The 27,782-nt window shown below is 47.9% G+C and overlaps 1 protein-coding gene across 14 annotated transcripts in view; it reads left to right on the top strand.

The window, feature by feature from the left end:
* tenm3 (teneurin transmembrane protein 3) overlaps positions 1-27,782 on the top strand; it is a 270,450-nt gene that overhangs the window by 161,319 nt on the left and 81,349 nt on the right. For 7 of the 14 annotated variants that reach the window (XM_029118033.2, XM_034291253.1, XM_029118034.2 and 4 more), the window contains 4 exons: positions 5,504-5,735; positions 15,088-15,186; positions 17,215-17,453; positions 25,177-25,296. In XM_029118033.2, the coding sequence (XP_028973866.2) occupies positions 5,504-5,735; positions 15,088-15,186; positions 17,215-17,453; positions 25,177-25,296 (690 nt within the window). The remainder of the gene's footprint in view (positions 1-5,503; positions 5,736-15,087; positions 15,187-17,214; positions 17,454-25,176; positions 25,297-27,782) is intronic. The other 7 variants (XM_029118036.2, XM_034291255.1, XM_034291254.1 and 4 more) reach the window with 2 other exon arrangements.

Genomic DNA, 27,782 nt, shown 5'->3' with positions numbered 1-27,782 from the left:
AATCCTTTTGAGACGCCCGCCTTTGAAACCCAACCCTGACTGATAGACTGCTGCCTATCATTCATCAGTGAGCCCCCCCCCCTCCCCCCCACACCACTTGAGGCCCCCCGCCCAAGCCAAACCGGGGGAGGCTGTGACCGAGAAAGCCGGAGTCGGCTTACACATCGGCCCCTCTATCAAATCCTCTCAGCCCTCGGGCCTCTCCGTTCATGTCCCTCTGGGTCCTTCCACGCCCTCTCCTCCCTGCCCGGCACGACCCCTCGGGCCTGGGCTGGTTCTCGGGAAACACAAAGTCGGAGGGGCGGATCCCGTCTCGCTGAATGGTCAGGGGGACCCGGCCCGCGTGGTCGCTGTCAGCGCCGACTGTCTGGAAAAGGTCGCCGGGTCGTGTTTGCGGGATTCTGCTCGGTGTCAGGGGTCATGTTAATGCTTGGTTTCTAAGAGCCCGGTGAAACGAGAGTAGGAAGCCCCATAGCCCGACGGCTGTTCCAGGCTGCACTCATGTCAAAAACATATGGCGCCGAAATAGATACATATTAAGTCTCGTAACTTGTCAAGCTGTGTGAGGGAGCAGCATTTTCTGGCTGGCTGTTTGATTCCTGGCCTTTCGCCATTTCTTGGACCATTGTGAAATACGTACTTCCCTCCTCGTCCACCCTCCTCTATTCTCTACGTGGCTGTGTAATGAAAATGGATAAAATACTAAGATGGATGGGCAAGCAGTGGGCACACACACACACAGCTAGTCAGTCCTAGCGGAGGACGGCAGAGCTTGCCAAGTCAGCGCCAAGCGCTCTGAGGTGGGATCATCGCGTTGGCACCGATTCTCGTCTCCCGTCTTATCCAGCTCAGGAGAAATGGCGAAACAATGCAAATCTTCAATTAGGGCTCTTTGGGGGTCTTGAACGGCACCGGTACATTTATGGACCCCCCCCCCCCCCACCACCACCTAATTGTACCCCACTGTAACCCGGGGCACAGAGCAATTTAGCCCCCTGGCAACCGTAAAGAGGGAGAGAAGGAGAAAAGAAAAAAAGGAGAGGGGTTTCAAGGTTGGTGGTACATGTAGGATGCAGAAGGAAAGGCAAGGAAAGGAAACAAGGGGGAGGCAGGCAGAAGGGGGGGGGGGAGGAGATGGGCGAGGACAAGGTGCGCCGACAAAAGGGAGCGCATGAGGAGGGGGTCGCAATTCCTTTCCTTTTGTGCTGCTTGCTTTCATTCAGCTCCAGGTCAGGTCTCAGGTTGTCGCAGGAAAATGGAAATCTAAACATTTAATGAGCCGACATGATGCTGTGACCCAGGACTCGTCCCGATCGTATGTCTCTGCCCCCCCCACCCCCCCCCCCTTTTCTGCTTTCCTTGTGCTTTATTATTCATGGGTCGTTTTTCCTCCGGTCTTTTCTCTAAAGCAGACGACACTATAGATATCTTTTGATGTAATCAGCCCAAAGTCTCCAGTGAGTTCAGATATCCTTTTGTGCGTCCTGAAAATGGGAGAAGGGCCCCCGGTATTCGTAAGGCGGCGCCCACAGACCGCGTGCACGGTGGATGTTTACAGGTGACATCATCAAGGTATAAACTCGGGTGACGACATTCGAGAAGATCTGGAAGCTCTTCATAAACCTACGTTTCCGATCGCAAATCAAACGGGGGGAGTTTTAACGGGAAACACTGGCGACAGCCAACGAAGCGTCTGAGCTTTGCTCTCACGATGAACGCTTGGCAGTTCAAGGAGCCCCAGGAAGATTCATCTTTTGGGGGTCCTGGCTCCACGTCCTTTGTTCGTAAGGTGTCCCTACGGCCTGCTTCGCGGTGTTCCAGTCCGAATCATGAATCTTCCCGATTCACCTGCAGGTGGCCAGGGTAGACTCCTATCACATTACTAAGCACCCAAGCTTTCATCTCCACTCTCATAGGACCATATGGTTTTGTGATTCGCCATCTCGCTTTGAGTGTTTTGGGGGTATCTCCTCCGACCTGGAGAGAGAGAAATGGAGAGAAGGCGTGTCCACGGCCAGATGCGAAGCCGGCCATCAAATCGCCTCACAGACGATCAAACAATCTCACAGTCCCCACCTCCTCCCGGCCTAGTGGAGCGTCCTCAAGGGCCTCCTCTATCTCCCCCTGCATACGTTCACCCTCACTACTTTCTCCTCCCCTTCATACCCCCTTCGCTCTCTCCCTCTTTGCAGCCGTCTCTCTCTGTTTCCCTCCCCCCTCTTTTTCTCTGTTTCCTCTTAGTCTCCCTCGTCTTTACGTCACCCTCTGTCACCTCGTTGGTCTCCCTTCATTTGCCTCGTTAGTCGCAGATCCCTTGATCGCTCGCGGTCCCCCAACTCAGCGGGGAGGGAGGGCCCCGGCCTGACCCGGCGTCTGCGGGTGTTGTGGTCCCGCCCCACCCGGTGGTGTCTGGTAGGCCTGGAGCACGCGCGGCAGCACCACAGACCACTGACTACCAAGGACACCGCCAGGGCCCAGTTGACCCCCCGCTGCTCCCCCACCAACAGGCGTCACGGGTGGGCTACAAACACTTGGCGTAGTGGGGGGGGGATGGGTGTTTGTACCGATGTCAGGGACGATTTCTGTCAACTGTCACTACCAATGTCCTCTTAACACTGGTGATGTGGACTGTGTGTGTGTGTGTGTGTGTGTGTCTGTCTATCTGTGTGTGTGTTTGTTTGTTTGTGTGTTCAACTGTATTTGTGTGGACCGAAAATCCAAGTAAGGATGGCAATTCAAGGGAAAATGTGACCTTGTGCCAAAGCCTTAGGGGTTAAGTTTAGTGTTGACAGCAAAGGTTAGTTTTACGTTTGGAGAACGTAGGATTATTGAACGGGAATCTTTTTCATGCCCCCACACTGAAAGGACAACAAAACAGCAAGCGAACAGCACGGAGCATGATGAAGCCTCTCCAGCCATCCTATTAGAAGGGTCTTCTCTCATATTAGCACAGAGCCTCCTCAGTCAATGCCGCGTTCACAGCACATCAAAGTGAACCGACAATCTAACGTTCCTTCAGTTATAATTAGCCGCGCTGCTATCTGAGGAGTAGGGACACATTGCAGGCAGTAGTGTGAAGAATCCTCTGGGAGCGAGGAGATTGTGTTTGTGTGTGTGCGCGCACTCGTGTGGGTGTGTCAGCTGGCTTTTTTTTTTAAGAACTGTGTATACCCTAGTGTAAAAAAGATAAGGTGTGTGTGTGTTGGGGGGGTGTGTCTCAGCTGACTCCATCTTTAGAAAGCAGCGAAAGCGCGGAGCAGAGGAAGAACGAGTCTGCCGGTCCTTTCCAGGCTAATCTACCAGATGCAGTGTTTCGCGGGAACGCGGCGGCCAAAAATGTAGATGCTTCATCACTGTTCTCGTGGTTCCGTTCTAACGTACTCCGCGAAACCCTAAGCTCCTGTACGTCCGTTTGCATATTAATGACCGTTTCAGTTGATAATGTGTCTGTGTGTTTTTGTTGTGTGTGTGTGTGTGACAGCATTGTGTGTCAGAAGTGAATTGCCTTATCTATGTAATAAAGCCTCCAGACCACTTGGGGGCACTCTGTAGACTGAAGGCCAGTGACGGTTATTATTTCCCGCAGCCTTATAATCTCTGATAAAGTGTTTCCGTTAACAACCAACAATGTTAAGACGGCCGGCGCCTGCCGGCGATTCCCGGCGAGGATCCACGTGGCGGCTAGGAGAACGCGTGGAAGGAAAGCGCTAATCTACCGTCCCACACCTTCCCTGGATCCAGCTGGCGTTCGCACGCCGCCAGATCTCTGCAGCTGGGATCTGATAAGAGACGCTCGCATATCTCCTCCTCCTACTTACTCTGTCTTCATCCCCCTCTTGTTTACCAACAGTCTATCCACCAGCCTTCTCAGACTGCAGCCTCCGAGGCCGATTACAAACCGCCAGGTTTTTATTCATGTTTGACCCAGCGAGGGTCATCTCATGCGTTTGGAGGCGTGGTGTGGCTCGCGAGATTCAACGTTCACCTGTTCTGGGGTACTGTTGAGGTTGAACACCGGAAACCATTTTGCTGTAGCTTCAGCAAGGTGACACAAGTGTGATTTCCTGAAGAGACGCTGTGTGGGAAAATGCAGATAATATGCCTCCCAAGAGAGTTTCGGATTCTGATTTATTTTATTCTGGGACATGTGTTCATTACATCTGTGCAGTTTAAATGAGCATTACAGTTTGCAGCGTATAAACTGATGAACAGGAAGGACATTAGCCTTTCCCTACTGGATTTCTGTAGAGGCCTCATCCCTAATAAGCCCCACCTCCTGAAATGACATTAGGGTTGCGTTAAAAAACACCCAGCATGACAGTAACAATTATAAGAATTGATATTTAAATGAATCCATGAGTCAACCCAGTGCTGAACCAAATGCAGTTGTGGCCTGTAGAGGCATTGTGACCTGTTGATGTGGGACTGATTGTGTTCTTCCCTCCTGTTAAATGGTGCGCATGACTCATGAAGCCCAGTCCAACTCACGATAGATTCTATTATGGTGTTCCTCCTTTCACTCCTTCGCTTTCCGTTGTCAGTTGGACTAGGGAACAGTCTGGTTGCATTTTGGGAGGAATATGACAATTACACACAAGACAGATGAGATTACTGTATATTGTTTCAGGAGATAACACGTTTTGTTCAGTTACCTTTCCCCAGCTTGTTTCTATAACTTTCTAGCAAGTCAAATTGGCCTACAAAGAAGCTAGGCCGCTAACTCCCAGTTTCTAGCTGCCCTGAAGACGACGTAGCATTTCAAAACCATTGAAGTGTGTGAGACGTGAACCACTAGGGGGGTCTCACCATTCCACTCCATTGTGAAGGGTCCCCATTGAAACGAATTACATCCAGCGCAACGTAACGGAGTACTTCTGGTTAATGTGAATGAGTCTGGTAAACAGAGACGTACTGTACTCCGGAAGGGTTATTTCTTAATGGAGTCAGAGCTAGGAGGAGAGTCATGAGGCTGAGGCACTTAGAGCAACACAGGGAGGGGTCCCTAAGTTGGAGTGAAAGGTGGGTGTTGACACGCTCACGCGGCTGAGGTTAGGGACGGAGAAGAGAATGGCGGAACCAAAGCGTGCGTGTGTGTCTGTGTGTGTGTTTTGCAGGAGGAGTGTGTTAAACAGTGAAGTCCATCATTGCAGTGTTTGTTAGCAGCCAGATGTTGTATTGTAATGATTCCTGCACTCATCCGTATAGGTTTACCTAAGTGGGACAATTAACTAAGCAGGACGGTAGCATATGGCAGGCTGACAGAGGGGAGCGGAGGACGAGAGACGGATGGAGAGCGTCGGGGCGGGGGGGAGATAGATGGGGAGTCTCAAGGCTTCCGCCATTGGAGGTTCCCGTCCCCTCGCTGTCCGCTCGCGCCAAAAACGTCTCGCCGTATTTTACATGTCCTCTCCCTAGTCCGGGTACTTCGTGTGTTACGTCCGTGTTGTGCAGACAAAAAACTAACCCCACCCCCCCACCCGTCTTCTCTCCTCCCCTTTTACAGAGCAACCGTCCAATCACCACCAGCAGGGCCAGCCCGCGCTGCCACCGGCTCCGGCTCCCCACAAGCAGCAGCCGTCGGTCACGGCGCTCAACCACAACTCCCTGAGCAGCCGCAACCGCAACCCCAGCCCGGCCCCACCGGCCGTCCTCCCCGCCGAGCTGCAAACCACACCTGAGTCCGTGCCGCTGCAGGACAGCTGGGTCCTGGGCAGCAATGTGCCGCTGGAGAGCAGGTAGGATCTGCCGGGGGGTTGGGGGGGGACAAACCTGGCATTTTAAGTCCACTATCTGGCAACCCGTGTGCAAGATCTGGAAGCTATCTGGCAACCCGTGTGCAAAAAACGAAAGGAAAACAGGCCTAAAAAACGTTACGGAATGCCTCAGCTCCAAACTGGCAACCCTAGAACTTACGTGGCAACGACTCATTCGGTGAACTTAATTGCCAAAATGGGTTAACTAGCTGCCATAACATCCAACCTGGCAGCCCTTAACACAGCACACTGGAACTGACCAAGCAGTCCAGACCCCACCCAGAAAGTCTGTTTATTTCTACATGTTATTCCTCCTCCAGAGAACAGAGATCAATACTCTGCCATCCCTTTGCCTGTAAGAGCAGCCAGACCACTGTTCCAATCTCACAGAGCTTCAGAGCCTTACAGTGAACACACAGGGAGGGAACGAGACAGAGAGACACACATCACATACACACAGAACACTCATGGAGAGAAAGCACACACACACACACACACACCACTGTTCTCTAAGATCGCCCACCTTTTGCTTGTAACCTGTCAGTAAGCCCACCGATAACCTGCCAGCATTCATGGACGGTCTGCCACTAAACATTTAATAAAACTAAGGAATGCTCTGACACACACTCAAACAAGCCCTTGAGAACACGTGTGGAGTAAGAACACACGCAGAAAAACCCACACAAACACCCATTTGATGCACGCACACAAACGCCCAGAAACACAGTAATTCTTAAACAAACACATTGATTGGTGTCTGTGCTGTAAGCTAGTGACAACGAGGTGGTGAATCTGTTATTAGAAACGTGCTGTCTGGCTCTGATGGGGACCAAGGGTGTCTTAATGGATCTCTCTCCGTACACCTTCTCCCCCCCCCCATCAGAGCCAGAGCCTTCAAACAGTCACCAGCTCTGTTCCATTCATGCCTTGTCCTACGACACAACAACTCTCCCTCCCGTGTTGGGGGGCGTGCACAGGTTTTCTCCATGTGTACGTGCGTTTCCAGGCGTGTGGGTTTCCGCGCTCGCGTGTCTGGTTGCAAAAGGGAACGCGTGTTTGTGTTTCTGTATATGTGCGCCTGGTTTCAGAAGGGAATGTGCTTGTTAAACAGTCAATGTCTACCTCCATCTTTGTTTTTCCAAGATGTTTCCCCAGGCTCCGAGCTAATGAGAGCAAAAAAAGCCCCCTCCCTCGTGTGACTGTTCAAGGCAGGAGTGAATTAAGAAACGGATGGATAGAACAGGGTGGTGGGGGGGGGTGTAGAACAGGACTGGGGAGTGGGGAACGGATGGTGGGAGGTAGAACAGCCAGTAGCAGAGATGGGAAAGAGATCGGAAAGCTGCGACACTCATTCCCCTCTTCAAAGGGGCTGAAAAATTAGATCCAAATTGCTATAGGCTGATTTCCATCCTGCCCTGCCTATATAAAATGTATGAGATTCTGGTAAACAAACAGATAACCCGCCATTTTGTGTGCCCTCATACACTCTCTGTGGTGCAATCAGGCTGGTAGTGGGTGTACCTCAGCTACATTGACGATCCTTAATGACATCATATCTGTTATAGATAAGAAGCAGTACTGGGCAGCTGTTCTTATCGACCTGGCCCAAGCCTTTGACTCCGTAAACCATCAAATTCTAATCAATAGACTCAACAGCCTTGGGTTCTCAGAGAATAGCTTAGCCTGGTTGGGAAATGACTTCTCGGACCGTGCACAGGGTTTAAAATCTAAGGGGCCTCTGTCCAAAGCTCTAGTTGGGATGATTGGTGTTCTTCAGGGTTGCATTCTCGGGCCGACCTTGTTCTCAGAGTACATCGGCGATGTTGCACTTGCAGGCCGGTGGTTTTCCACCTCTATGCAGACAACACTGGAAATCACCAGGTCCCTCGTTGAACTCTGTACTCACCAACCTTTAATACAGCTTCAAAATAATAACTTGTCTTAGTTCATTTCCTAATATTCCTAAATTCCAGCATAACAAAACATATGCTTTTCAAACAAACCTCCCCAACAAACATTTCTCACTTTAAATGGATCTGGATTAGAATATGTCCATGTCTACAAGTGTCTTGGTATCTGGTTAGACCGCTCATTTTCCTTCCTGACCCATATTGGCCGATTCTAAAATCAAATCCAGAATTGGTTTCCTATTTCGCAAAACAAAGCCCCATTCATCCATGCTGCAAAACACTGTTGTGAAAATGACCAAGCTACCAGTTTATCGATCTGACCTCTTGGGGGTATAACCACACTGGAGAGGCAGATCAGGGCTAGGAGTTAGAACAGCTGGCCTCATGCCCCACCGCTGGGCCTCCGTCTTCTCTTTTCTAATATCCGTCAGTCTGTCCTGCACTTCTTTCTCCCGTTTTTTTTTCTCCCCGGCCTCGCTCTCTTTCGCCACCCGCCCGTCTCTTCTCTCTCTTCCGTTCTGTCTGCCCCTCCCTGCACTCGTCCTTGCCATTCGATCGGCCTGCCCCGCCCCTCTCCCCTCCATGACCTTGCTTCTTGTCTCCTATTGACCAAACAACATGTAGGCATCTATTATTAACGCGAGGGGCTTTAAGCTTGTTTCCCCCAAAACCAACCCGTCTTTTACAGGGAGTACACCTCCAGCCTGGCTGGGGGGGGTGCCGGATTGTGACAGTGGACCCGTTCCACAGCCATGGTGCCCCGCTGTGTGTATGTGCGTCGCCGTGTGTAGGAAGCTTTTTAGCGCATGCTTCTGCATGGACAACCAACATAGCACCGACTCTAGTATTACATTCCCCTCTCTCTGCTTCGCGGGCACCTTTTAAACACTTTTTCTAGTACTCCTGTCATTGGCACCCTATTGCAAATCGACCCGATGGCGGACATGCGGTGAAATGTGTGTGTATTTGTGGAACAAGATGTAGCGGTTGTGTTTTGTGTGTGCACAGAATAAGAAGCTCTCAAGGAAACGCTGAACTTTCTAAGCAGCCATTGTCCTTAAAGTTGAGAAAACATGAAAAACAATCTTTGGCCCCTGTCTTAGAAATTCCATCAAATGTGACGGTGGGATTTAACTAATGTTCCCCCCAGTACAAACTGAATTGCAAATCAAACGCATGGTTTCCAAAGCAGACATTATTTGTGACTCTACTGGTCTCGAGACGAAGTGATGAAATAAATGTGTAATAATTCAAGGTGAGGATGAAAGGATCTAAAATCTCTTTAAATCTGGACTTCATGAAACGTTGAGGCCCAGGTATCAAACCTTTTGAGGCTTTATGGGAAACGTAGTTTATCCCCATTTCCTATCATCAAGAGATATTTCACTATATTTCACAATCTTATGTACGTCCTTTTTTACCCCCCACTTTTGTCTGTGAATTGTTCTTTAAAACTATTGCTGTCAGAAACACAGTTAACCAGAGTTTATTGAAAACTGCTGCTTCTTTATGGAGAATAATTACAGTGCTGTGTCTTGAAATGTAAAAGGAAAGTCAATTTATCAGGCTTCAGATGCTATCTCCTATATTTAATCATCTTGCTGCATGGCAATAACGGCAAATAATGTTTACCTTCCCTGCCCTCCATTGCCTCTTAGTTCTTACATTTTCTGTTGCATTGAAAATATGGCATATAAATATATCCGGATATGCTTGAAACGGTTCTTTGGGTGCATTAAGATCTGGTTATTGCATAAAGTATATTCACACACTCCCCACCACCACCCACATAGACACCGTTCTCCTCCTTAACCGTTCATTTGAATAAACCCTCTAGACCACTTTAAGCACCTTCTCCCTCCTCGTCCACCGGCAGACCGTACGTAAAGAGACAGCTTTGTGGAACAGCCATAACCAACACTTCTCACCACAACAGTGAATTAGACAAGCCCGGTTGAGTGTTCTAGAACCTCATCACCTAAGTTAGGGGTTCCCCTGTTCTTTCTGTTTCCGATGTTGTCATACGTACAGAGTCCTGTTTTAGTCCCACTTAGTGAGAGGGAGTAGTGGGTGAGGAAGGCTTCATTTCTCTATGAGAGGTTCGAAGAGTGTGTCTTATTAAGAGAGCGGCTTAATATAGCGGTGCTTGATGCATTCAACTACCACTCTAGCGTGCGCACAGATGAATAACTCTCTATAGCTCTCTGCTTTGTCAGTGAATAATAATGAAAAGTTTCCATCGCTTCCAATGCACATAGGCACACACACACACACACACTTCACACATTTCAACATCTGTGAATCCCGACCAAAAGTGGTGTCACATCTTTGGCATACTCTAAACATAGGCTCTTAGAACCGGGAGATCTAGGCGGGGTGTGATCGACGACACCAAATTATGATCTAATTTGTGTGGGTGTGTAAGTGCCCGTATGTGTGTGTGTGTGTTAGATCAACAACACTGATGAAAGAAAGCCATTTAGATGTCTCCCTGTTATGGGCCTAGCAGAATACAGAAGGCTGTGATGGAAAGCGTTGCCATACATCTAGAATGTTCCCTTGTAGACAAGCACTGTAAACACCGGTGCGGATTAACAGCTCTTTTTAGCGCGACAATATTTCATCGCCACATAAATAAAAGGTTCATCAATCAGCGGCACGGCTGATTTTTTTCAGTGTGTGAATGTCAACAGTCTGAATATTTCCCCTGGTAAATAATTCACACTAAAGTTGTGCTTATGGAAATTATTTGCATCGCCTCACAGACAAAACATAAGAATCGGAATTAACCGTTATGTCTCGGCCTCCTTGTTTTATTCTAAGTGGCACTTCTGTACTGCCGGGGGGCTGGCTGAATTCAAACGCTCAGCTACTAACTGAGAGCTGTGCTTTGTACCCGCTATCAGATGGAGCCAATGAGGAACTCAGATCACCATCAACACCATTGTAAAGGCTTGATGAACTGATTCATAAAGTCACACATTCATTGTCTCTTAAATTCTGCACTGTTGTATTCAGTCAGAGCTCATAGTGAGGGAGACATGCATGTGTGCTCGCACGCACGCACACGCGCACACACACACACACACACACACACAGCTCATAGAAAGACATGCAGACAGCCGCCGTATCATATGTACTCTGAGGTTAATCTCTTCAGACTAAACACACACCAACTGGGGTATGCTTTTAGCTAATACACACACACACACACACACAACCCCCGACCTCCCAGCCCCGAATCACCAACGGAAACACAGAGAAGGCTATGTTCTCCAGTCCTGTCCGTGAGCTGACTAACTATCACATTTGTACAAATATTTACAACCCGTGGGGTATAGATCAATGTTATATCAATGTTGCCCTGGTAACATTGTGAGCCATAAGCTATAGCCACGCCACTTCATGAATACCAACGACGGACATTAGCATACTGCCACAAACCTATGGAGCTGCTGATAAAAGTAGTTTTGACTCCTTTTCAAACTTTTCTTGGTGTTGCAAAAAACATGCATGCACATTTCAACATTTATTAATAAGACAGCTTTGTAGCTTTGAGGGAAAATGTTATTTCCTTGTTTTTTTCTGGGACGATGACATGCACAGCAGAGCAATATAATATCAGTACGATGTGATGATTTTGGATGTGTTTTAATTTAGTAAAAACCTTTGTTATGGATAAATACTGTAGATAGATGTGTGGTGTTTGAGAGCTGGTTTGGGAATGACAGAGAGAGACCGAGAGAGGGAGACTGAGAGAGACTGAGGGAGGGAGACTGAGGGAGACTGAGGGAGGGAGACTGAGGGAGGGAGGGACAAAAGCGGCACGGGTGCAGCATGTTAGGGGTCTGAGTGGACATGCCGGTCTGGAGAACCGAGGAGAGAATGACCAAGGACAATTAGATAACATTGGAGTAGCTGCGATGGAGAGAATGAGAGAGAGGAAGAAAAGGAGTGGTCTGGGTGGTCTGGCTGGGGGCACAGATGAAGGGATGGGAAAGAGGTGCATGGGTCCTCCGGGAGTTGGGGATGGGGGGATGACAGAGGGAGGAGTGTGAAAGCTCTCATTCTGAGGTGATAATCCCCCCATCACTCAATCCGTGACTCATTGACATTCCCACCTGTCGTGTCAGAGGACAGCCTCCCACGCCTATTTTACACACACACACACACACACACACACACACACACACACTTTATTTTCTCCAAACACTTCTCCTCTGCCTGGATAATATTTCACTTGTCCAGTCTGGAAGGGAACCCCCCCCCCACCCCAGAGTTCCTCAGCTTCATGTCTTTTCTCTGAGTCTCGCTTGTTGCAATAAATGCTTTTCAATGTATATGCTCTGGGGACAAAATACAATAGGATGTGATGACATATCTAACAGGCTAACTAAAGTTAGCGTAGCTTCTCTGTAGCAGCATGCTAACATAGCTTCTCTATTGCCACATTCTAATGCCAATATAGCTGACTAATAGCCTGACATTAATGTTAATACTTCTTCTCTATCCTTATTCTAACCCTAACAACACATCATTATGTCCTTGAGCTACTGTTGTTCTAGCATGTTTATGGCCTGAGTACTTATTATAGCTTGTCTGTGGCCTTATGCTAACTTGCAGTTGCATCATTAAGGCCATGTGCCAACGCTTACACTGCTTATGTGACTGTGCTAACGCTAATGTCATCCCTATTGCAACATTCATCGGCTAATGTTAGCGTCTCTCCTCTTTACCAATTGTTGGAGTGCTCTGGTGACGTGAAAGGAGATATTTGGGGATTAGCATAGTAATTTGCTGCTCAGCGTCACGCCACCTCCAATCAATTAACAATGGTGGCCCCCGCACAGTGCATGCCTATGCTTTTGAAGTCGCTCTACAAGTCCCTGGCTGCCCCTGGAACTCTATCATAGCACTGTGAACCTATTTTGTCTCCCTAGTTTACAAAAATGCTATTGAAAGGAATTAAATCCTGTTGCCGTTTGGTTTTAATGCTAATGGAGGAAGTCATTCAACTTTGTCAAGATTTTATGAACATTGTCTGATTTTGTTAATCAGATTAATTATAGCTTCAAATCATTTTAAATGTATCCACGTTTCCATTTTGACTTTCTCTCCCTCACGTCTCTTTCTCTCTCTCTCTTTCACTGATACGAGCGATGAAACATAATATGTTTTGGTTGAAAGGAGCCCTCTGAACTGGAAAAGGTACCCAAACTCAATTAAAACGTATTGCTGTTTCTTCATGAATGCTATATCAGATTTCATTAGAATTAATTGTATTTTTAATGAGGCGATTGATAACAACGCCGTCAGTATAAATTAAACAAACTTATTTGATTTCTACTTTGATTGATGGCTATTTTTCTAAACCCCTTTCCACTTCGCTCTACCACAAAATGAAATATGAAAGATACCAGTGTAATGTGTTGCACATAGACCATGCAGTCCTAATACCTCGCAATTTGATATGGCAATAAATAATACTTTATTACACATATCCAGTCTAGTCTATATATACAGAGTATAAATCACATATATGAAGACAAATGGGCAGTAGGCACACACACACAATGTTCCCTAATGTTCTACACTACGCTAAAGCAATGTGCCTCTAATATATATTTACATAGGTTGAGTAAAGCCAAGAGCCCGACCCACGATCCCTCCGACTGCTTTAAACAACCTAGTGTAGACGTTAATGCTTTCGTAGCTTACATCAATCCGAAATAATCGAAAGAGCATTCCAAGGCATTTAAATCCACACCTGAAAAGAGGTAAGAGGACACGGAAATAATAAATACCAGTGAATGACAGTTATGGATTTTTTGAGGGCCACAACGACCCGCGGGGTGTAGTGGTACCGTGTGCCTCCATTATGGCAGGGGGAAGGTTGGAGGGCTACGTCGTGGTACGTCGCCATGCTGATGATGATGATGATGATGCACGTGTCTCTTAGGTCAGGGTGCATGTAGTCCCACGTAAAACATGAGCTGGTACTCAGGCCAACACGTCCCTTGAAGGACTACAGTACAGCCTGCTGAGGAACGGTTCTTTACAGGCTGAACCATTAGATGAGACGTTGAGGCCCTTGCATGGAATTATCAGACTATGCTTTTGCAATTAAATGTCATAATTGCGATTAACAAAATAGCACAAGATGAAATGAATGTGGAAACTTGACACCGATTGAATTTGTTTATCTGTGATTGGTCTGCCGAGGCAGTGAAATAACTCTGAACAACCAGTGAGGTAATTCCACCACTCCAGTTTTAGCGAGCCTGCCAACTAGTTCTTAGGAAAACAACATAACGGAGTGCATCCAAAGAACACATCGGTATCTAGCAGGTAGTTTACACACACACCCACAATGATAATACATGTTACATAGTGAACTGGTAAACACTGTTATGGCAGAAACCGAGTGTATTATTCTTGAATGTCACCTACCGCTTGAATGTTGTTGTCAGGCGGGGAATAATTGTTTGCCATCTCCCCCTTATCCACAAGATTAGCCAAAGACCAAATAAGCCTTAATAGAGAATAAGCCTGAATTGAATCAACCAATCAGAATACTTAAACATGAAATACTCAAATCTAAAGTGGCAAGAGCAAACAACCAAACCTATTACACACACACACACCATACATTTATTACTGCTTCTGTTGTATTTTATTGATATTTTATTGTCGGTTCTCAGCACTGCCGGCTGGTCGAGGGGGAGGGGCGTTGACTGGAGGTTGTAACATGGTTATCCGCAACTCAATTGAACACATTGACTCTACCAGCGTCGCCCTAAACACACCGCTTTATGGAGGGGCATAAAAATCCCACTCCTCTCAGCGGCCCTCCATCTGCGAACGCACGGCCACTCTCTTCTCATCTTCACACGTTTACCTGTCGCCCTCCACCACGGCAGGCAGAAACGCAGGGGGTCGGGATGTAAAAATATAGAGACGAGATGGGAATGAGATGATGTCCCGCTTGTCGCTGGATCGAGGTGTTGATGCCGCGTGTGCGCTTCTGTCTTCGTGCGTGTGCCTGCGTGCCTCTGTCTTTCTGTGTGTGTGTGTGTGTGCTTTGGCAATTTTCTGTGTCCTTATGCAAATATGTGCACGTATGTGTGTTCTCTCAGTCAGGTGTGCTGTGTACGTCTACAGGAATGACACCTGTCTGCCGGTCAGCCACAGGGGTGGGGCGTGGCGCGGTGGGTGGGGTGGGGTAGGTGAATGGGTGGGGTGGGGTAGGTGGGTGTGTTATGTTTGGCTGCCAAAACTAATAATGTTGGCAATAACCCTAATCTACTCAAGTGTTCCCTTCTCTCTAATTGTGTTGTATACAAACACACTCCTGATTTTACACACACACACACACACCTCTCTAATTGTGTTATGTCTCTCGTATCTCCATCTCCCTCATGTAGAAAATTAGCAAAGCAAGCAGTTCTCGAAAACGGGCATGACAACCTGATTGAGATGGACGTGTTCCCTCCCGCGTGCCACGAAGGCGCCTATGGGGACGGGTACGTTCCTCCCGCTCGCTCGCGCTCTCTCCGAGCGGCCATCTTGTTTTCCTCCTCTCCGCATGGTGCCCGACCCCCCGGCTGCTCCACCCCTGGCAACACTGAGCCTGGTACCAGCACTCTGATAGAAACATGCTAAGGGCTAACTCTGCATAGCTAGCATCGCACGCCAACACGCATGCCCAGTCCCCTCAGTTGGTTAGCTTTTTTTATGAATTTTTTTTATCATAGTGAACGTTACAGGAGGTTTTTTGCTTTTTGTTGACTTAATGTTAAGTGGTTGCTCACACTTTAAGTAGTCAATGGGCCAAGAGAAACTGTCATCTCTAATTCCATTTTCTTAAACATTTCTAAAAAGTAGGTGATAATCACCTTTTTTATTAAATACCATATATAGTTGATCATTATAAACGTTTTTTAATATATGCTCACGAGCCAAATTCTAATGGCTTTGAAGAAAATAAGCAGATTACAGTTTATTTGGCCCAAAAGACTACTTCAAGGGCGAGGAACCACTTAACATCAAGTTCGGTAAAAAAGTGAAATAATTTTCCAACATAAAGTGTTTCACACTATAAGACAATATGCTTGGGTAGAAAGCCTGCCATATGCCGATAAAGATAATTAGATGCAGGCCTTTTTATAGCAGCCGTATTTGGCCTTCCTACCCTCTCATATAGATGATTTCAGTCTTCCCCTATACGGTTATCTTCATTAAAGCCCACTGTGTCACGGTGGCGAGCGTGCCCCATGTCAGTAGGCATATAGAGAGCTCAGTGTTGTCTGGTTGGTTACCACAGCTAGAATATGTATGTCCCATTGTCTGGTGTCTCCATGGTCGTTAATGTCTCCATGGCTCATTCCTGTCAATGTGCTTGTTCAAAAGCAAGACAAAAGACACTAAAGCAAACGCAGTTTTTTTTTTTTTAGGAGAATTGCTTACCTTTGCTTACAGCGGCGCAATTGACTCGCTAATCTGAATTGGGCATGACAAATCGGGCAGTAAAAAGCGGACGGAGGAACAAGGCTCTAGTTTGTTGCGAGCAGAAATGCCGCTACTGGGATGACAGCGTTCAGGTTTTGGCTTTTTTTCAATTCCCCATTCATCAGGGAGAGCTTCTAAATGAAAAGATAGGCGCACACATTGTCTCGGGGGGATTCTTGGTGTTAAGCAACATCTCCCTGGTTTTAATATCCCTTCGTAATGCCGCTCCAACACTTATCCTCTGACCCCTTGGGACGTGGCTGTACAACTTAAATCCGCCCCGGATCTCTCTGTCTCTCGTTCTCACTCTCATTTTCTCGCTCTCTACGTCCTTCATGTAATGAGAGGTTCTTAACAATCAGTAAAGCCACTAGCCTTATTGGAGACCTCACTTTTCTACCCTGAGAGAAGGAGTTAAGGCACACTTTGTATCTGACACATGTTGCACCAAGGTATGGACACACACATATGTACACACACAAAGAGTCAAACACCTTAATTCCGTTTTAGGGGTCTGATTGGAAAAATAAAGGGAGTCCCTCAACCCCTCTGGTTGTCTGCTTCCTGGTTCAATCAGCGAGCAGCGACACACACACCAGTGACCTTGATTAAAATGTCTGACCTCGGTAATTACCAAGCCCACTGGTTTCTTAGGCAGTCATGCTTGTATGGCAATAGGAGATTTTATTCACTAAGATAATAATTAAATTAGCCTAGGTGTGTCTTTGCCGGTGCCCTGTATGTCTCTGCATAACGTTTTTCTAACGCTTTGTCTGTCGGTGTTCATTTGCTGTGTTTCGGCCCACGTTCCCGGGTCTTAGAATGTTTGTTCTGTGTTCATTTCTTTGAGCCGCTGCAATTAGCTTCCCACACTATTTACTACTGTTTGGTCGCTTCTCAAAGTGCTACGTCAAACCTATCTTTCCAAAGTGTGGCCGTGGGATTTTAGTGCAGGGCTCCAGCGTCTGCCCAGGCGGTGGAGTTGGTTCCGGTTCCATTTGTGGCTTGTGTAAAACGCGTGCCCCTCTCTCTGCTTCCCCCAGGCACTTCCTCTTCAAGACAGGCACCGGCACCACCCCTCTGTTCAGCACGGCCACCCCGGGCTACACCATGGCGACGGGCACGGTCTACTCGCCGCCCACTCGGCCCCTACCCAGGAACACGCTCTCCCGCTCCGCCTTCAAGTTCAAGAAGTCGTCCAAGTACTGCTCATGGAGGTGCACGGCCCTGAGCGCCGTGGGACTCTCCATCCTACTGTCCGTGTTGCTCTGCTACTGCATAGGTAGGACGGCGACCCGAAACGCGCCCACCACGCACTTTTCCATGACAAAGAATAAACCCTGGCCCCCCCGATTCACTTCACATTCCTTCCCGCTGTGCAGTAAATGCCAATCTGATAGCAATAGCATTTCCTATCAATGACATTGGACACGCTCAGCCTTAAACAAGCCCGGTGATTGTTCCAGCTTTGATTATCAACCGTGAGCGTTTTTCCGTTTCCAGCCCGGCGCTGGACAACACTCGATCACACGCGGCAGTTGTTGCCACGCTACCCCGACGCCTCTCGGTCAGTTGTTATGACTGGCTTTGAGAGATACTGTGGGTCAAAGGGTGCTTGTGAGCGAATGACTGAGCGAGTGTATGAGAGAAGAAGAGAGATTGATATGCATCATGTGCCGAATTCAGCTACGGTGAAAAAAGAACCCTTTGGCCCTCCGAGTCACCTTGTTTTGTCTGCGCTGTGTAGAGAGAGAGTGAGAGAGATAGTGATGGGTTGATTCACAGATTAGGGAGTAAAAGACAGAAAGATAGGTGGGTTGAGCCTGAGATGAGGGAGTGATCGCAAGAGAAAGAGCGAGAGATGGGGCGGAGGGGAGGGAGGGAGGTAGGTAGAGGCAAACACTAGACCTGTCTTAGTGGCTAGCTAACTGGGACTCCCTTGCGTGCGGACACGGCAGGTGTGGACAGTGGTCAGCCAAGACTGACGGAGCTGGACCTGCAGCTGGTCGGGACAGGGCAGTCTTTAGGATCGAAGTGTGTCATTACGGTCCCCGTTGCGACGGCCCGAGGCAGCAGTTAGCAGGTCGGCGTGTCAAGCTACGGGATGCCCTCTGACCTCACAGTCCTCGGCGACAGCGCTGCCAACCTCTTCCTTGACTGCCCGGGCGTCGCCTTGTCACCTGTCTGGCTTCCACTTAGCAGTACTTGAGCAGAACAGCGTCCTTCGCCTCTCTGTCAATAGCAGCTAATTGGCCTTTGGGTTTGGCCACGCACACACACACGCTCACACATTTTTACACTTTCTTTTTTTTTTATTGTCAGCCTGTTTGAAAACTCTCCCCTGAAACTTTTTCCATTTTAAGATTAATGGATTTTTCGGGCCTTACCAAAGGTTATTTCAGGTATGTTTGTCATATGCTATTTGATTGGCATTCAAATTATTATTGCATAATAAAAAGGTAGTGTCTGAATAGTAGCTAAATTGCTTGAAATAAATTGGATGCATGCACGACATTAGAGGTTGCCAAAGCAAACTTCTTAATATAGCCTTCTGCATGTTTATATGGCTAGCATTAATCTCACCCTGGCCATCATTTATTATGTTTGGATATTTTACTATGTTTTCTAAATGTTGTTCTAGATGTTATTTTAAAGAGAAAGGAAACAAAACGGTCGTACCCACAAGAACCACACATGGTTTTACCGTGGCAAGCACAAATGTTCAGCAAAACAGCCGTTGGTAAAAACAGCGGGAAGCATCACAAAACCTGATCAGAAATGGAACAACTGTTTGCGAGAGACAGAAATATTGATCTAAGTCCAACTGGTGTTCTGCAGGTAGGCTTATAATAAATCCAATACTACATTTAGTGAAAAACTGTCTAAGAGGCTTCCCCCTCCACACCTTACGAAATGTTTCTGTGGACCCCCTGGCGTTTCCCGGCGGGGACACCAGTTTGAAAACCTCTTCAGTGGGCTACCCCCCCCCACCCCCCCCCCCGTAGTGCTGACAGAACATTACACAGAACGCAGTGATCAAACCCTAACCGTAACCTAATGGGAACATTCGCCAAATGTCCTGGGAATGCTTTCCGTTTGCTGGGTCAACTCTCGAAGTCTTAGAACTGACAAAACATTCCACAGTACTGACGTCAAAAGGAAAAAGAAGTTCAAAGCCTCGTGACATGAAAGAAGAAAGAATATGACCTGATTACTAGACAACAACACGTTCTCTTCCTATTAGAAAAACTCTTGCCATTACCCATGCTAATGATGGGAGCCAAACACAGCAGGACATGCTAGCTATGTCAGTAGGGTGTCAGCGGTACGCACGTTCGTGAGCGCGCCGGAGGCGGGCGTCGGCCGGCATCTACGCCCGGCACGCGTGTACTCTGACAGTAGGGCGCCTTTTGCACACCGACCCCGCATCACTCCTTCCAGCATTAATTTCCCCGACCAGAACCGCAGCAGGGCGTCCCGCCAACCAAAGCTAAGTTATGGAGAAATATGGAGAGCTAATCACTACGGCTCCCTGTAGGGGCCAAACATTACTATCCTCCATCACATTGAGACTCACTTTAGCCTTTTATCTGGAAGCCCTGGCCTCGGCGGAGCAGGATCCTGTTTTCCCTCCGCAAACCTCATTATCCCTTTCTGTTGTAATGGGAACACACAGACGGCGCAGCTCAGTGGTCGGCCGCACGGAGCTGGCCCCAGTAATGAGCTGAAAGACCCTTAATAAACAATTCATAAGGCGATGGAGACAGTCGTTGGGAGCTTTTAGTGGAGAAGTGTGGGAGATTTGCGACACAAACACACACACACACACTGCAATTTTCAAAACACACACAGAGACGCATGCTGAACTTTCCTAACTGTCACTAGAAGGGCATCATATGTTATCACTTATTTCATGGTTCTGGTTCATGGTTCTGGTTCGGGAAACAAATGGGGAGGCTGTATAACAAACACACACAAACGACCATGCTTTTCTGGTTTCTCAGGCGCAGATACTTGTAGCTTAAATGCCGGGTGAAAGAGGACAAATAACAGTGTAGACAGTGTATCAAAGCTGACAATGCAAACCCTCCAAAACCCTGCCAGTACGAGATGGCCGAGGGGTGTTAGTTGATTACTTCTAAAATGGCAACCTATTCCATCTGCAGTGCACTAGTTTTAACTAGAGCCAATAGGGACACGTTCCCTTTATAGTCCCCTTCTGTCAACAGAGCCAATAGGGACATGTTCCCTTTTTAGTGCCCTTCTTTCAACAGAGCCAATAGGGAGATATTCCCTTTGTAGTGCCCTTCTTTCAACAGAGCCAATAGGGACATATTCCCTTTGTAGTGCCCTTCTTTTGATCAGGGCAAATAGATTTGGGGGAAGACTGAGGGATGTTGTTCCCTCTGACTGCAGTGTTGCTAGTCTCTACATGTCCTTATAGTGACCTAGGGACCCCAAGCACATGAAAACACTCCAACACGCACGGACGTGTGTGCGTTTGCATACAAATCACTCCCAAACATGGATCTTTGTCATCTCTGTGCCAAAGTTCTTTCGTGTCGTTCACTGTGTTTTCTCTCCCTCCACCTCTCCCTCGCTCTTTTTCCAAGAAAGATAAAGATACTTGAGTTTATCAATGTTTGATTTCAAGTTCTTTGTGGGTCTGAGGGAAACAAGTGACTCTAATGTGGTCATACATTTGGTAGGGGGTTCTACCCCCCCCCCCCCCCTCTGTTTCTCATACTCTCCCGAGCACTCTCTGCCAACCAGCTTTTAATTATTGAAGACCTTGGCTGAATGGGCAGGGTCAATGGTAGAGGGGCCAACACACTCACACCAACACGCTCACAGGTTGAACTCTATCTCCTTGCACTGTCAGTAGCAGAGACGTTTGAGGTTAGCATGTCAGACTAGTTAGAGGGCCTAGAACTGAACACAGTCTCTCCCCTCCTCCTCTTTCCTTCTCTCTCTCTCTCTCTCTCTCTCTCTCTTTCTCTCTCTTCCCTCCTCTCACTTCTCTCTCTCTGTTTTTATTTATTTTGTTTATTAATTCCTTGTCTGGTTAATTTGTGTTTATTTCTGTGATGGCACAGTATGCTGTGGCATGTACCCACTTTGAGGACCAAAATATACTCTCCCCCGTCTCAAGCGCCCCCACCACCACCACCACCACACCATTTCCCTCCATCCAACTGCCTGACCCCCCCATTTGAAGACAGACCCATCCTTCCCAGCCTCCCATAAATACTGCATTGCTTTTCACACTGACAGAGGAGCATTTTCAGAAGCGGTTCACTCTGGACACAGACAGACATATACTCTGGACAAACAGAGTGGGGAGGGAAAGAGATCTTTTTTTTTTGTTTTTACTGGTTATATCACCAGTTGTGTAACTGAGAGATGTTCGAGAAATGCAACAATTCTTTTCAATTCAATTCTATCATGGCCTACTTTTATATTCAACATTTAGAGTAGCTATTTAATGCCATGGAGTGTGTGCCTCTTCCCCTCTCCGTTTTGCATTTGTTCCATGCTTTCCCACTGAATCGCCAAGTTCCCCACTTTCCGTGCGTGTTATAAGAAACATTATATTTCTTACAATTGTTTTGCCTCTTCTGCTTTGGGGGTTGTTCTCTTTTCAATTGGAACAATTGGGACTGATAGCTCGGCGAATGAGCAGTGAAGAAGTGGGACAGGGAACGAGGCGAAGTGGGGCGAAACATCACAGGTGCGGTAAAAACACTAGAGAACGGTCCCCACAGCCGCCGCGTGTGATTGGTGAACGTCGCCAGAAGGAGCTGTGGCCTCGAACTGCCCGGGAGGAGCTGTTCCGATTGTTGCTCTGGTTGTTTTGAGCACAGAGAGACCAGGGTTTTAAAAGATACATCACACCATCACAAGCTTACGCAAGTGTGCGCGCGCGTGCATATAGTATGCACACACACACACACACACGCACACACACGCACACACACGTAGAGTCACATATTTGTGTTTGTGTGTGAACCAAATCCCACCTGTCTGCCCTCATCTGCCATTCACTCTCTATCTTCACCTGGGGTCATGTACACCCATCTGCTACAACAGATGCACTCATACATACAAGCACACACCCGTTCTATCTCCAGGTAATATTCACCTCTGAATGGTTATTTCATCCTGAATCTCGACCGACTCTTCTCCCGGCGGAGCCACGCGCACCATTAACAAATATCCAATTTGTCCGGAGCTTTGGGAAGAATTCTCTTGCCTGATTTCCCATTCATCAAATTCCAGCCGCGGGATTCGTTCCCGGGAATCATGCGAAAAACACTGAAAACCCCCTATTTCTCGTGCACTAGAGGAGTAACACTGTAGCCTTGGTTAGATTGAAAACAGATGATATTCAAACTACATGTATTTCGCCGACCCAGGGTTGGACTTGAGGCCATTCGAAATGTCTTGGGTGAAGTTCTGGTGTTACATTGATAACTTGAGTAGCCTAATGGTTGTCTTTGTAAAGAGAAGTGTGCTACGTTATAATGACTTGTGAGATAAATATACTATTGCATTATTACCTTCTTATGTAGTGTGATTAATCCGTAAGCCTTGAGGGACTGTGGTATATGGCCACTACGCCAGCGTTCAGGGCTCGAACCGCCTAGTTTAAAGGCATAATACATTTAGCGGACACAGTTTAGCGCACACATTTTACCATTCAAGCTGTTGTGGAGGACTTTGAGCCACATTGTCTCATGGTTGTCTCACGGTTGTCTACATTTGTCTGAGGGGCCTTAAGCCTCCCAGCATGCTCTCCACTGGCAGCGCTCTGTGTCGATCCGCCAACTTCTCTCCCATGACCCTCTGCTCTTGCCCACCGCAGGAGGCCCTCCTCAGTACCACACCACTGTAATTTAATGAGGGGGGGGGGTTGTGCGTCTGGGTGTGTGTGTATGTAGGGGCATGTGGGGGGTCTAGCCTCTGTGCTCTAATTGGGCTGCTAGAGGATTCCTTCCTTCCTCCACACTACCATCTTCTTCAACTCTCGGTCTCTCTCTCCGACGGTCTCTTTGTTTGTCTCCCTTTATCTTTGCCCTCTTGCTCTACCCACTTCTACCCCTCTGCTTTCGCCGTCTGCTCTTTCTCCTCTCCCTCCTCTTCCTCTCTCAGCTTTCTCTCCCCGATACTGCCTGGTCTCCCTCTCTTCTGTTTTCTCCAGTTGGAATGTTTTAGAAAGATATTGTACATTCAGCTATCAAACACACACACAACACACACACACGCGTAGCTTTACACAGAACACATCAGCCCCTCCACAAAGCACCAGAACACACCATCAGCCCTGTGTTGATTTATAGGTGCTTGAGAGTGTGTTTGTTCGGGTAAAAACCCACCAGGGGCTGTGGGCAGACCTAAACTCTCATTAGATCTGCAGTACGGTGCCTGGCAGCCTTATTAGTCATACAGGACACACACACACACACCTTAAACCCACACTGCCTATGTTGGACGTGGGCTGCTCCTTGGTTTTCTTCATGTAGCAGGCTTTTACAGAGAAGCTCCTTAAGGACCAGTTGCTCGTAGTGAGCCTGGACAGCCTGGAACATAGGTGAAGGCTGTTTACACAGGGGGGCAGAGCGTGGCCTCCAGATTGCAGGCTTGCCAAAGACAAAAGCAGTTGCCTAGGTGCTGCTCGTTTCAGCTTTTTTGGCTACGCTTGGTTTTGAGGGGCAAGGTGTTTCAGGGCTAGTTGGATCTAAATATATTTGGGTGGGATTCACCTTACTTTGTATTTGGTCTGAAGACCTATGGTGTTGTGTTTCTGGATAAACCTTTCTTTACATATTGCCTAGCATGGAGTTAGCATCATTAGCTTTATCCAAATTCATGAATTGAAACCGTTATACTCAATTAGCAACAAACTCAAAAGCACTTCCAACTAAGACTGGTGACGTTGTTTACCTCAAAGAAGCTGTCGAAGTTGTCGTCCCGGAGAGAATGTTGTCATTTTCAACTGCCCAGAGACTTCCTGCGCTGCAGTTCTTACATTACAAAGGCATTACATTACAAACACATTACAGTTAGCTACCAATTTATGCAGCTTTTGCTAATTGGCTATGACAGTTTAAATTCATGGATTTTGACCAAACTAATGATGCTAACTCCAGGAAGGATGAAAAGTAAAAATATGACACCATGGGCCTTCAGACACAATACCAAGCAAGGGGAATTTCACCCAAATAAGATTTCAGGTCAAACTATCCTTTGAACTGCAACAGGAATATGCAGTAACGTTTTGGCATTTGAAATGAAACGTCAAAATGTTCTCATATTGATTAGGATTACACGATAGGATACACGAGACACGTCAAAAAAAGCAAAATCATGGATTATCTGCATTTCTATATGTAGTATCTTGTCGAACCACTGAGAGAGCTGGGTGGAAAGAGAGGCGAAGAGGAAAAGAATGAGGGATGGAGATGAAAAGGTGTGGGATTAAATGACACTTTTCTAGCCAGAGGGCTGTATTGATGCTAATGCGCTAAGCTGCATGTTCCTGTCGCTCCCCGTCCAATCAGGGGCCCAGGTTAACATAGTGGATTAGCTCTTTCCCTTCTAAACAACCTGCTCTTTTTTGGATGTCAGATTCTCTTTCTGTAGCTCTTAACTCACACTGGGTTTGTGGGAAGGGGTTTGTGTGTGGGTTTGGGAGCGTGCGTGCGTGCGTTTGGATGCATGCGTGCGTGTGTTTGGTACATGTGTGCACGCTGAATCTGTATGCGGGTGTGGAGTACGTGTGTGTGCGCGTAGAGGTGCTGTGCAAAGCCCTCCAACGCTGAGCTCAATAACTTATGTTCCCTGGATTTCTCTTTTCTCCCCCCTTCTCTCCTTCCTCTTTTACTCTCTCTTCCTCCCCGTCTCTCTTCCTCCCCTCTCCTCCACCTCTCTCCCCCCCGTCTTTCCCTCTGCTTGCCCCCCCACCTCACGCCCCCCCCACCCCCCCACCCCCCCACCCCCCGTAGCCATGCATCTGTTCGGTCTTAACTGGCAGCTGCAGGAGACCGATGGCTACACCTTTGAGAACGGCCAGGGGAAGTCAGACACCACACCCAACACCGTCACGGCTCTGGCCGCCGACAACGGTAAGGCGACTGCGACACACACACACACACACACTGAGTATATGAAACAGTCTCCTCTGGGCCCTGTGTGAGTGGACAGCGGCCGGGGGCCTTCAAAGGACAGGTATTGCGGTATTGACGGGATAAGTCCTGGTATTAGGAGAGTGGCAGAGAGATGGCAGTGATCTGACCACAGAGTGGAACAGAACCACGCTAAGAAGATTATAGCTCCCTTTTAGTACCATGTCTGGAGCAGGGAAAGCCGGAACCCGTGTCCATTGGAAAAACCCAAGGAGATCCCAAGGCCAAGTGGGATTATTACCGGATCAAGTCTTCCATCTAAACTCACAAACTTTTGCTGATTGCTACTTTATTGGGCGAGTTGGTTGGTCATCTCCTGCAGCTAAATTAACATGAGCACACCAGCTTTTCATTTAGGGTCCGCTAAAAACATTGCTTTTTTTAATTATCCAACTCTTACATCTGCAAGGTCAATTTGCTAAACGTCCAACTGAAATATAGGTCTTTGTTCCGGAGGAAGAGCTTCCTTTTCAAGTGTGTCTGTCCCTGGATGGCTTTGTCTGAAGATGGTCTTTTGGATTCGCTACGCACTCATTCATGCGCGTACACACACACACACACAAACACACATACTCCTCTCCGATGCAGTCAGGCCACTTTGAAGCTGAGATTCATTCTGTTACATTATCTATAGTCCAGTTCAGCTACCACACAAATTAATAGTGTGTGTTCAACTCTCCAACTGAGCACTTCATATAATATAGTACATATATAATATTCAATACACTCAAATTCTATTACCCACTCACACATTTTATTGTCCTCGGACAGAAAAGGACACACAGACTCCAGCTCTGTCTCACACACACACACACACACAAGCAAACACAGAACCTCCAGCTCTCTCACACACACACGCACGCACATACACACGCACGCGCGTGCAAACAGTCTTCAGCTCTCTTTCTTCTATGTATACATAAAACGTTTGTCCTACTCATTCCTTTCTATCCATCCCTTGGTCATTTCAACACACACACCTTTGTAACACGCTCTAGTCCATGTCTCTCATCACCAGAGCAGGCAGCTGGATGTTTCTGTGGGCGTCTGAGTTGTCACAGACGTCTGTGTAGGCTGAGGAGAGGAGGGGACTGACCCTACCAACTAACAGACTTCCTGATTTAGGACAGTACTGAGTTGGCCTGGGCTCCTAGTTCTCTAAAGTAGGGCTCCATGTAGGGAATAGGGGGCTATTTGTCAGCCTCAGACTGCCTTGTTATGTTCTTGTTGTGCTAGTGGTGTGATGGTTGTCCCTGAGTCCTCCTGCTCCTCTATTGGCGGTTCTCCCAACCCTCGCTGACACAACCGGGTTGACAATCTCTCTACAGCCAGGCCATCTCTGTCTCTCACTCTCTACAGCCAGGCCATCTCTGTCTCTCACTCTCTACAGCCAGGCCATCTCTGTCTCTCACTCTCTACAGCCAGGCCATCTCTGTCTCTCACTCTCTACAGCCAGGCCATCTCTGTCTCTCACTCTCTACAGCCAGGCCATCTCTGTCTCTCACTCTCTACAGCCAGGCCATCTCTGTCTCTCACTCTCTACAGCCAGGCCATCTCTGTCTCTCACTCTCTACAGCCAGGCCATCTCTGTCTCTCACTCTCTACAGCCAGGCCATCTCTGTCTCTCACTCTCTACAGCCAGGCCATCTCTGTCTCTCACTCTCTACAGCCAGGCCATCTCTGTCTCTCACTCTCTACAGCCAGGCCATCTCTGTCTCTCACTCTCTACAGCCAGGCCATCTCTGTCTCTCACTCTCTACAGCCAGGCCATCTCTGTCTCTCACTCTCTACAGCCAGGCCATCTCTGTCTCTCACTCTCTACAGCCAGGCCATCTCTGTCTCTCACTCTCTACAGCCAGGCCATCTCTGTCTCTCACTCTCTACAGCCAGGCCATCTCTGTCTCTCACTCTCTACAGCCAGGCCATCTCTGTCTCTCACTCTCTACAGCCAGGCCATCTCTGTCTCTCACTCTCTACAGCCAGGCCATCTCTGTCTCTCACTCTCTACAGCCAGGCCATCTCTGTCTCTCACTCTCTACAGCCAGGCCATCTCTGTCTCTCACTCTCTACAGCCAGGCCATCTCTGTCTCTCACTCTCTACAGCCAGGCCATCTCTGTCTCTCACTCTCTACAGCCAGGCCATCTCTGTCTCTCACTCTCTACAGCCAGGCCATCTCTGTCTCTCACTCTCTACAGCCAGGCCATCTCTGTCTCTCACTCTCTACAGCCAGGCCATCTCTGTCTCTCACTCTCTACAGCCAGGCCATCTCTGTCTCTCACTCTCTACAGCCAGGCCATCTCTGTCTCTCACTCTCTACAGCCAGGCCATCTCTGTCTCTCACTCTCTACAGCCAGGCCATCTCTGTCTCTCACTCTCTACAGCCAGGCCATCTCTGTCTCTCACTCTCTACAGCCAGGCCATCTCT

Source organism: Esox lucius, chromosome 25 (assembly GCF_011004845.1).
Source record: "Esox lucius isolate fEsoLuc1 chromosome 25, fEsoLuc1.pri, whole genome shotgun sequence".
Lineage (NCBI taxonomy): Eukaryota > Metazoa > Chordata > Actinopteri > Esociformes > Esocidae > Esox > Esox lucius.
The sequence above is the reverse complement of the archived record's forward strand: the minus strand, read 5'-3'. Positions and strand labels throughout refer to the sequence as shown.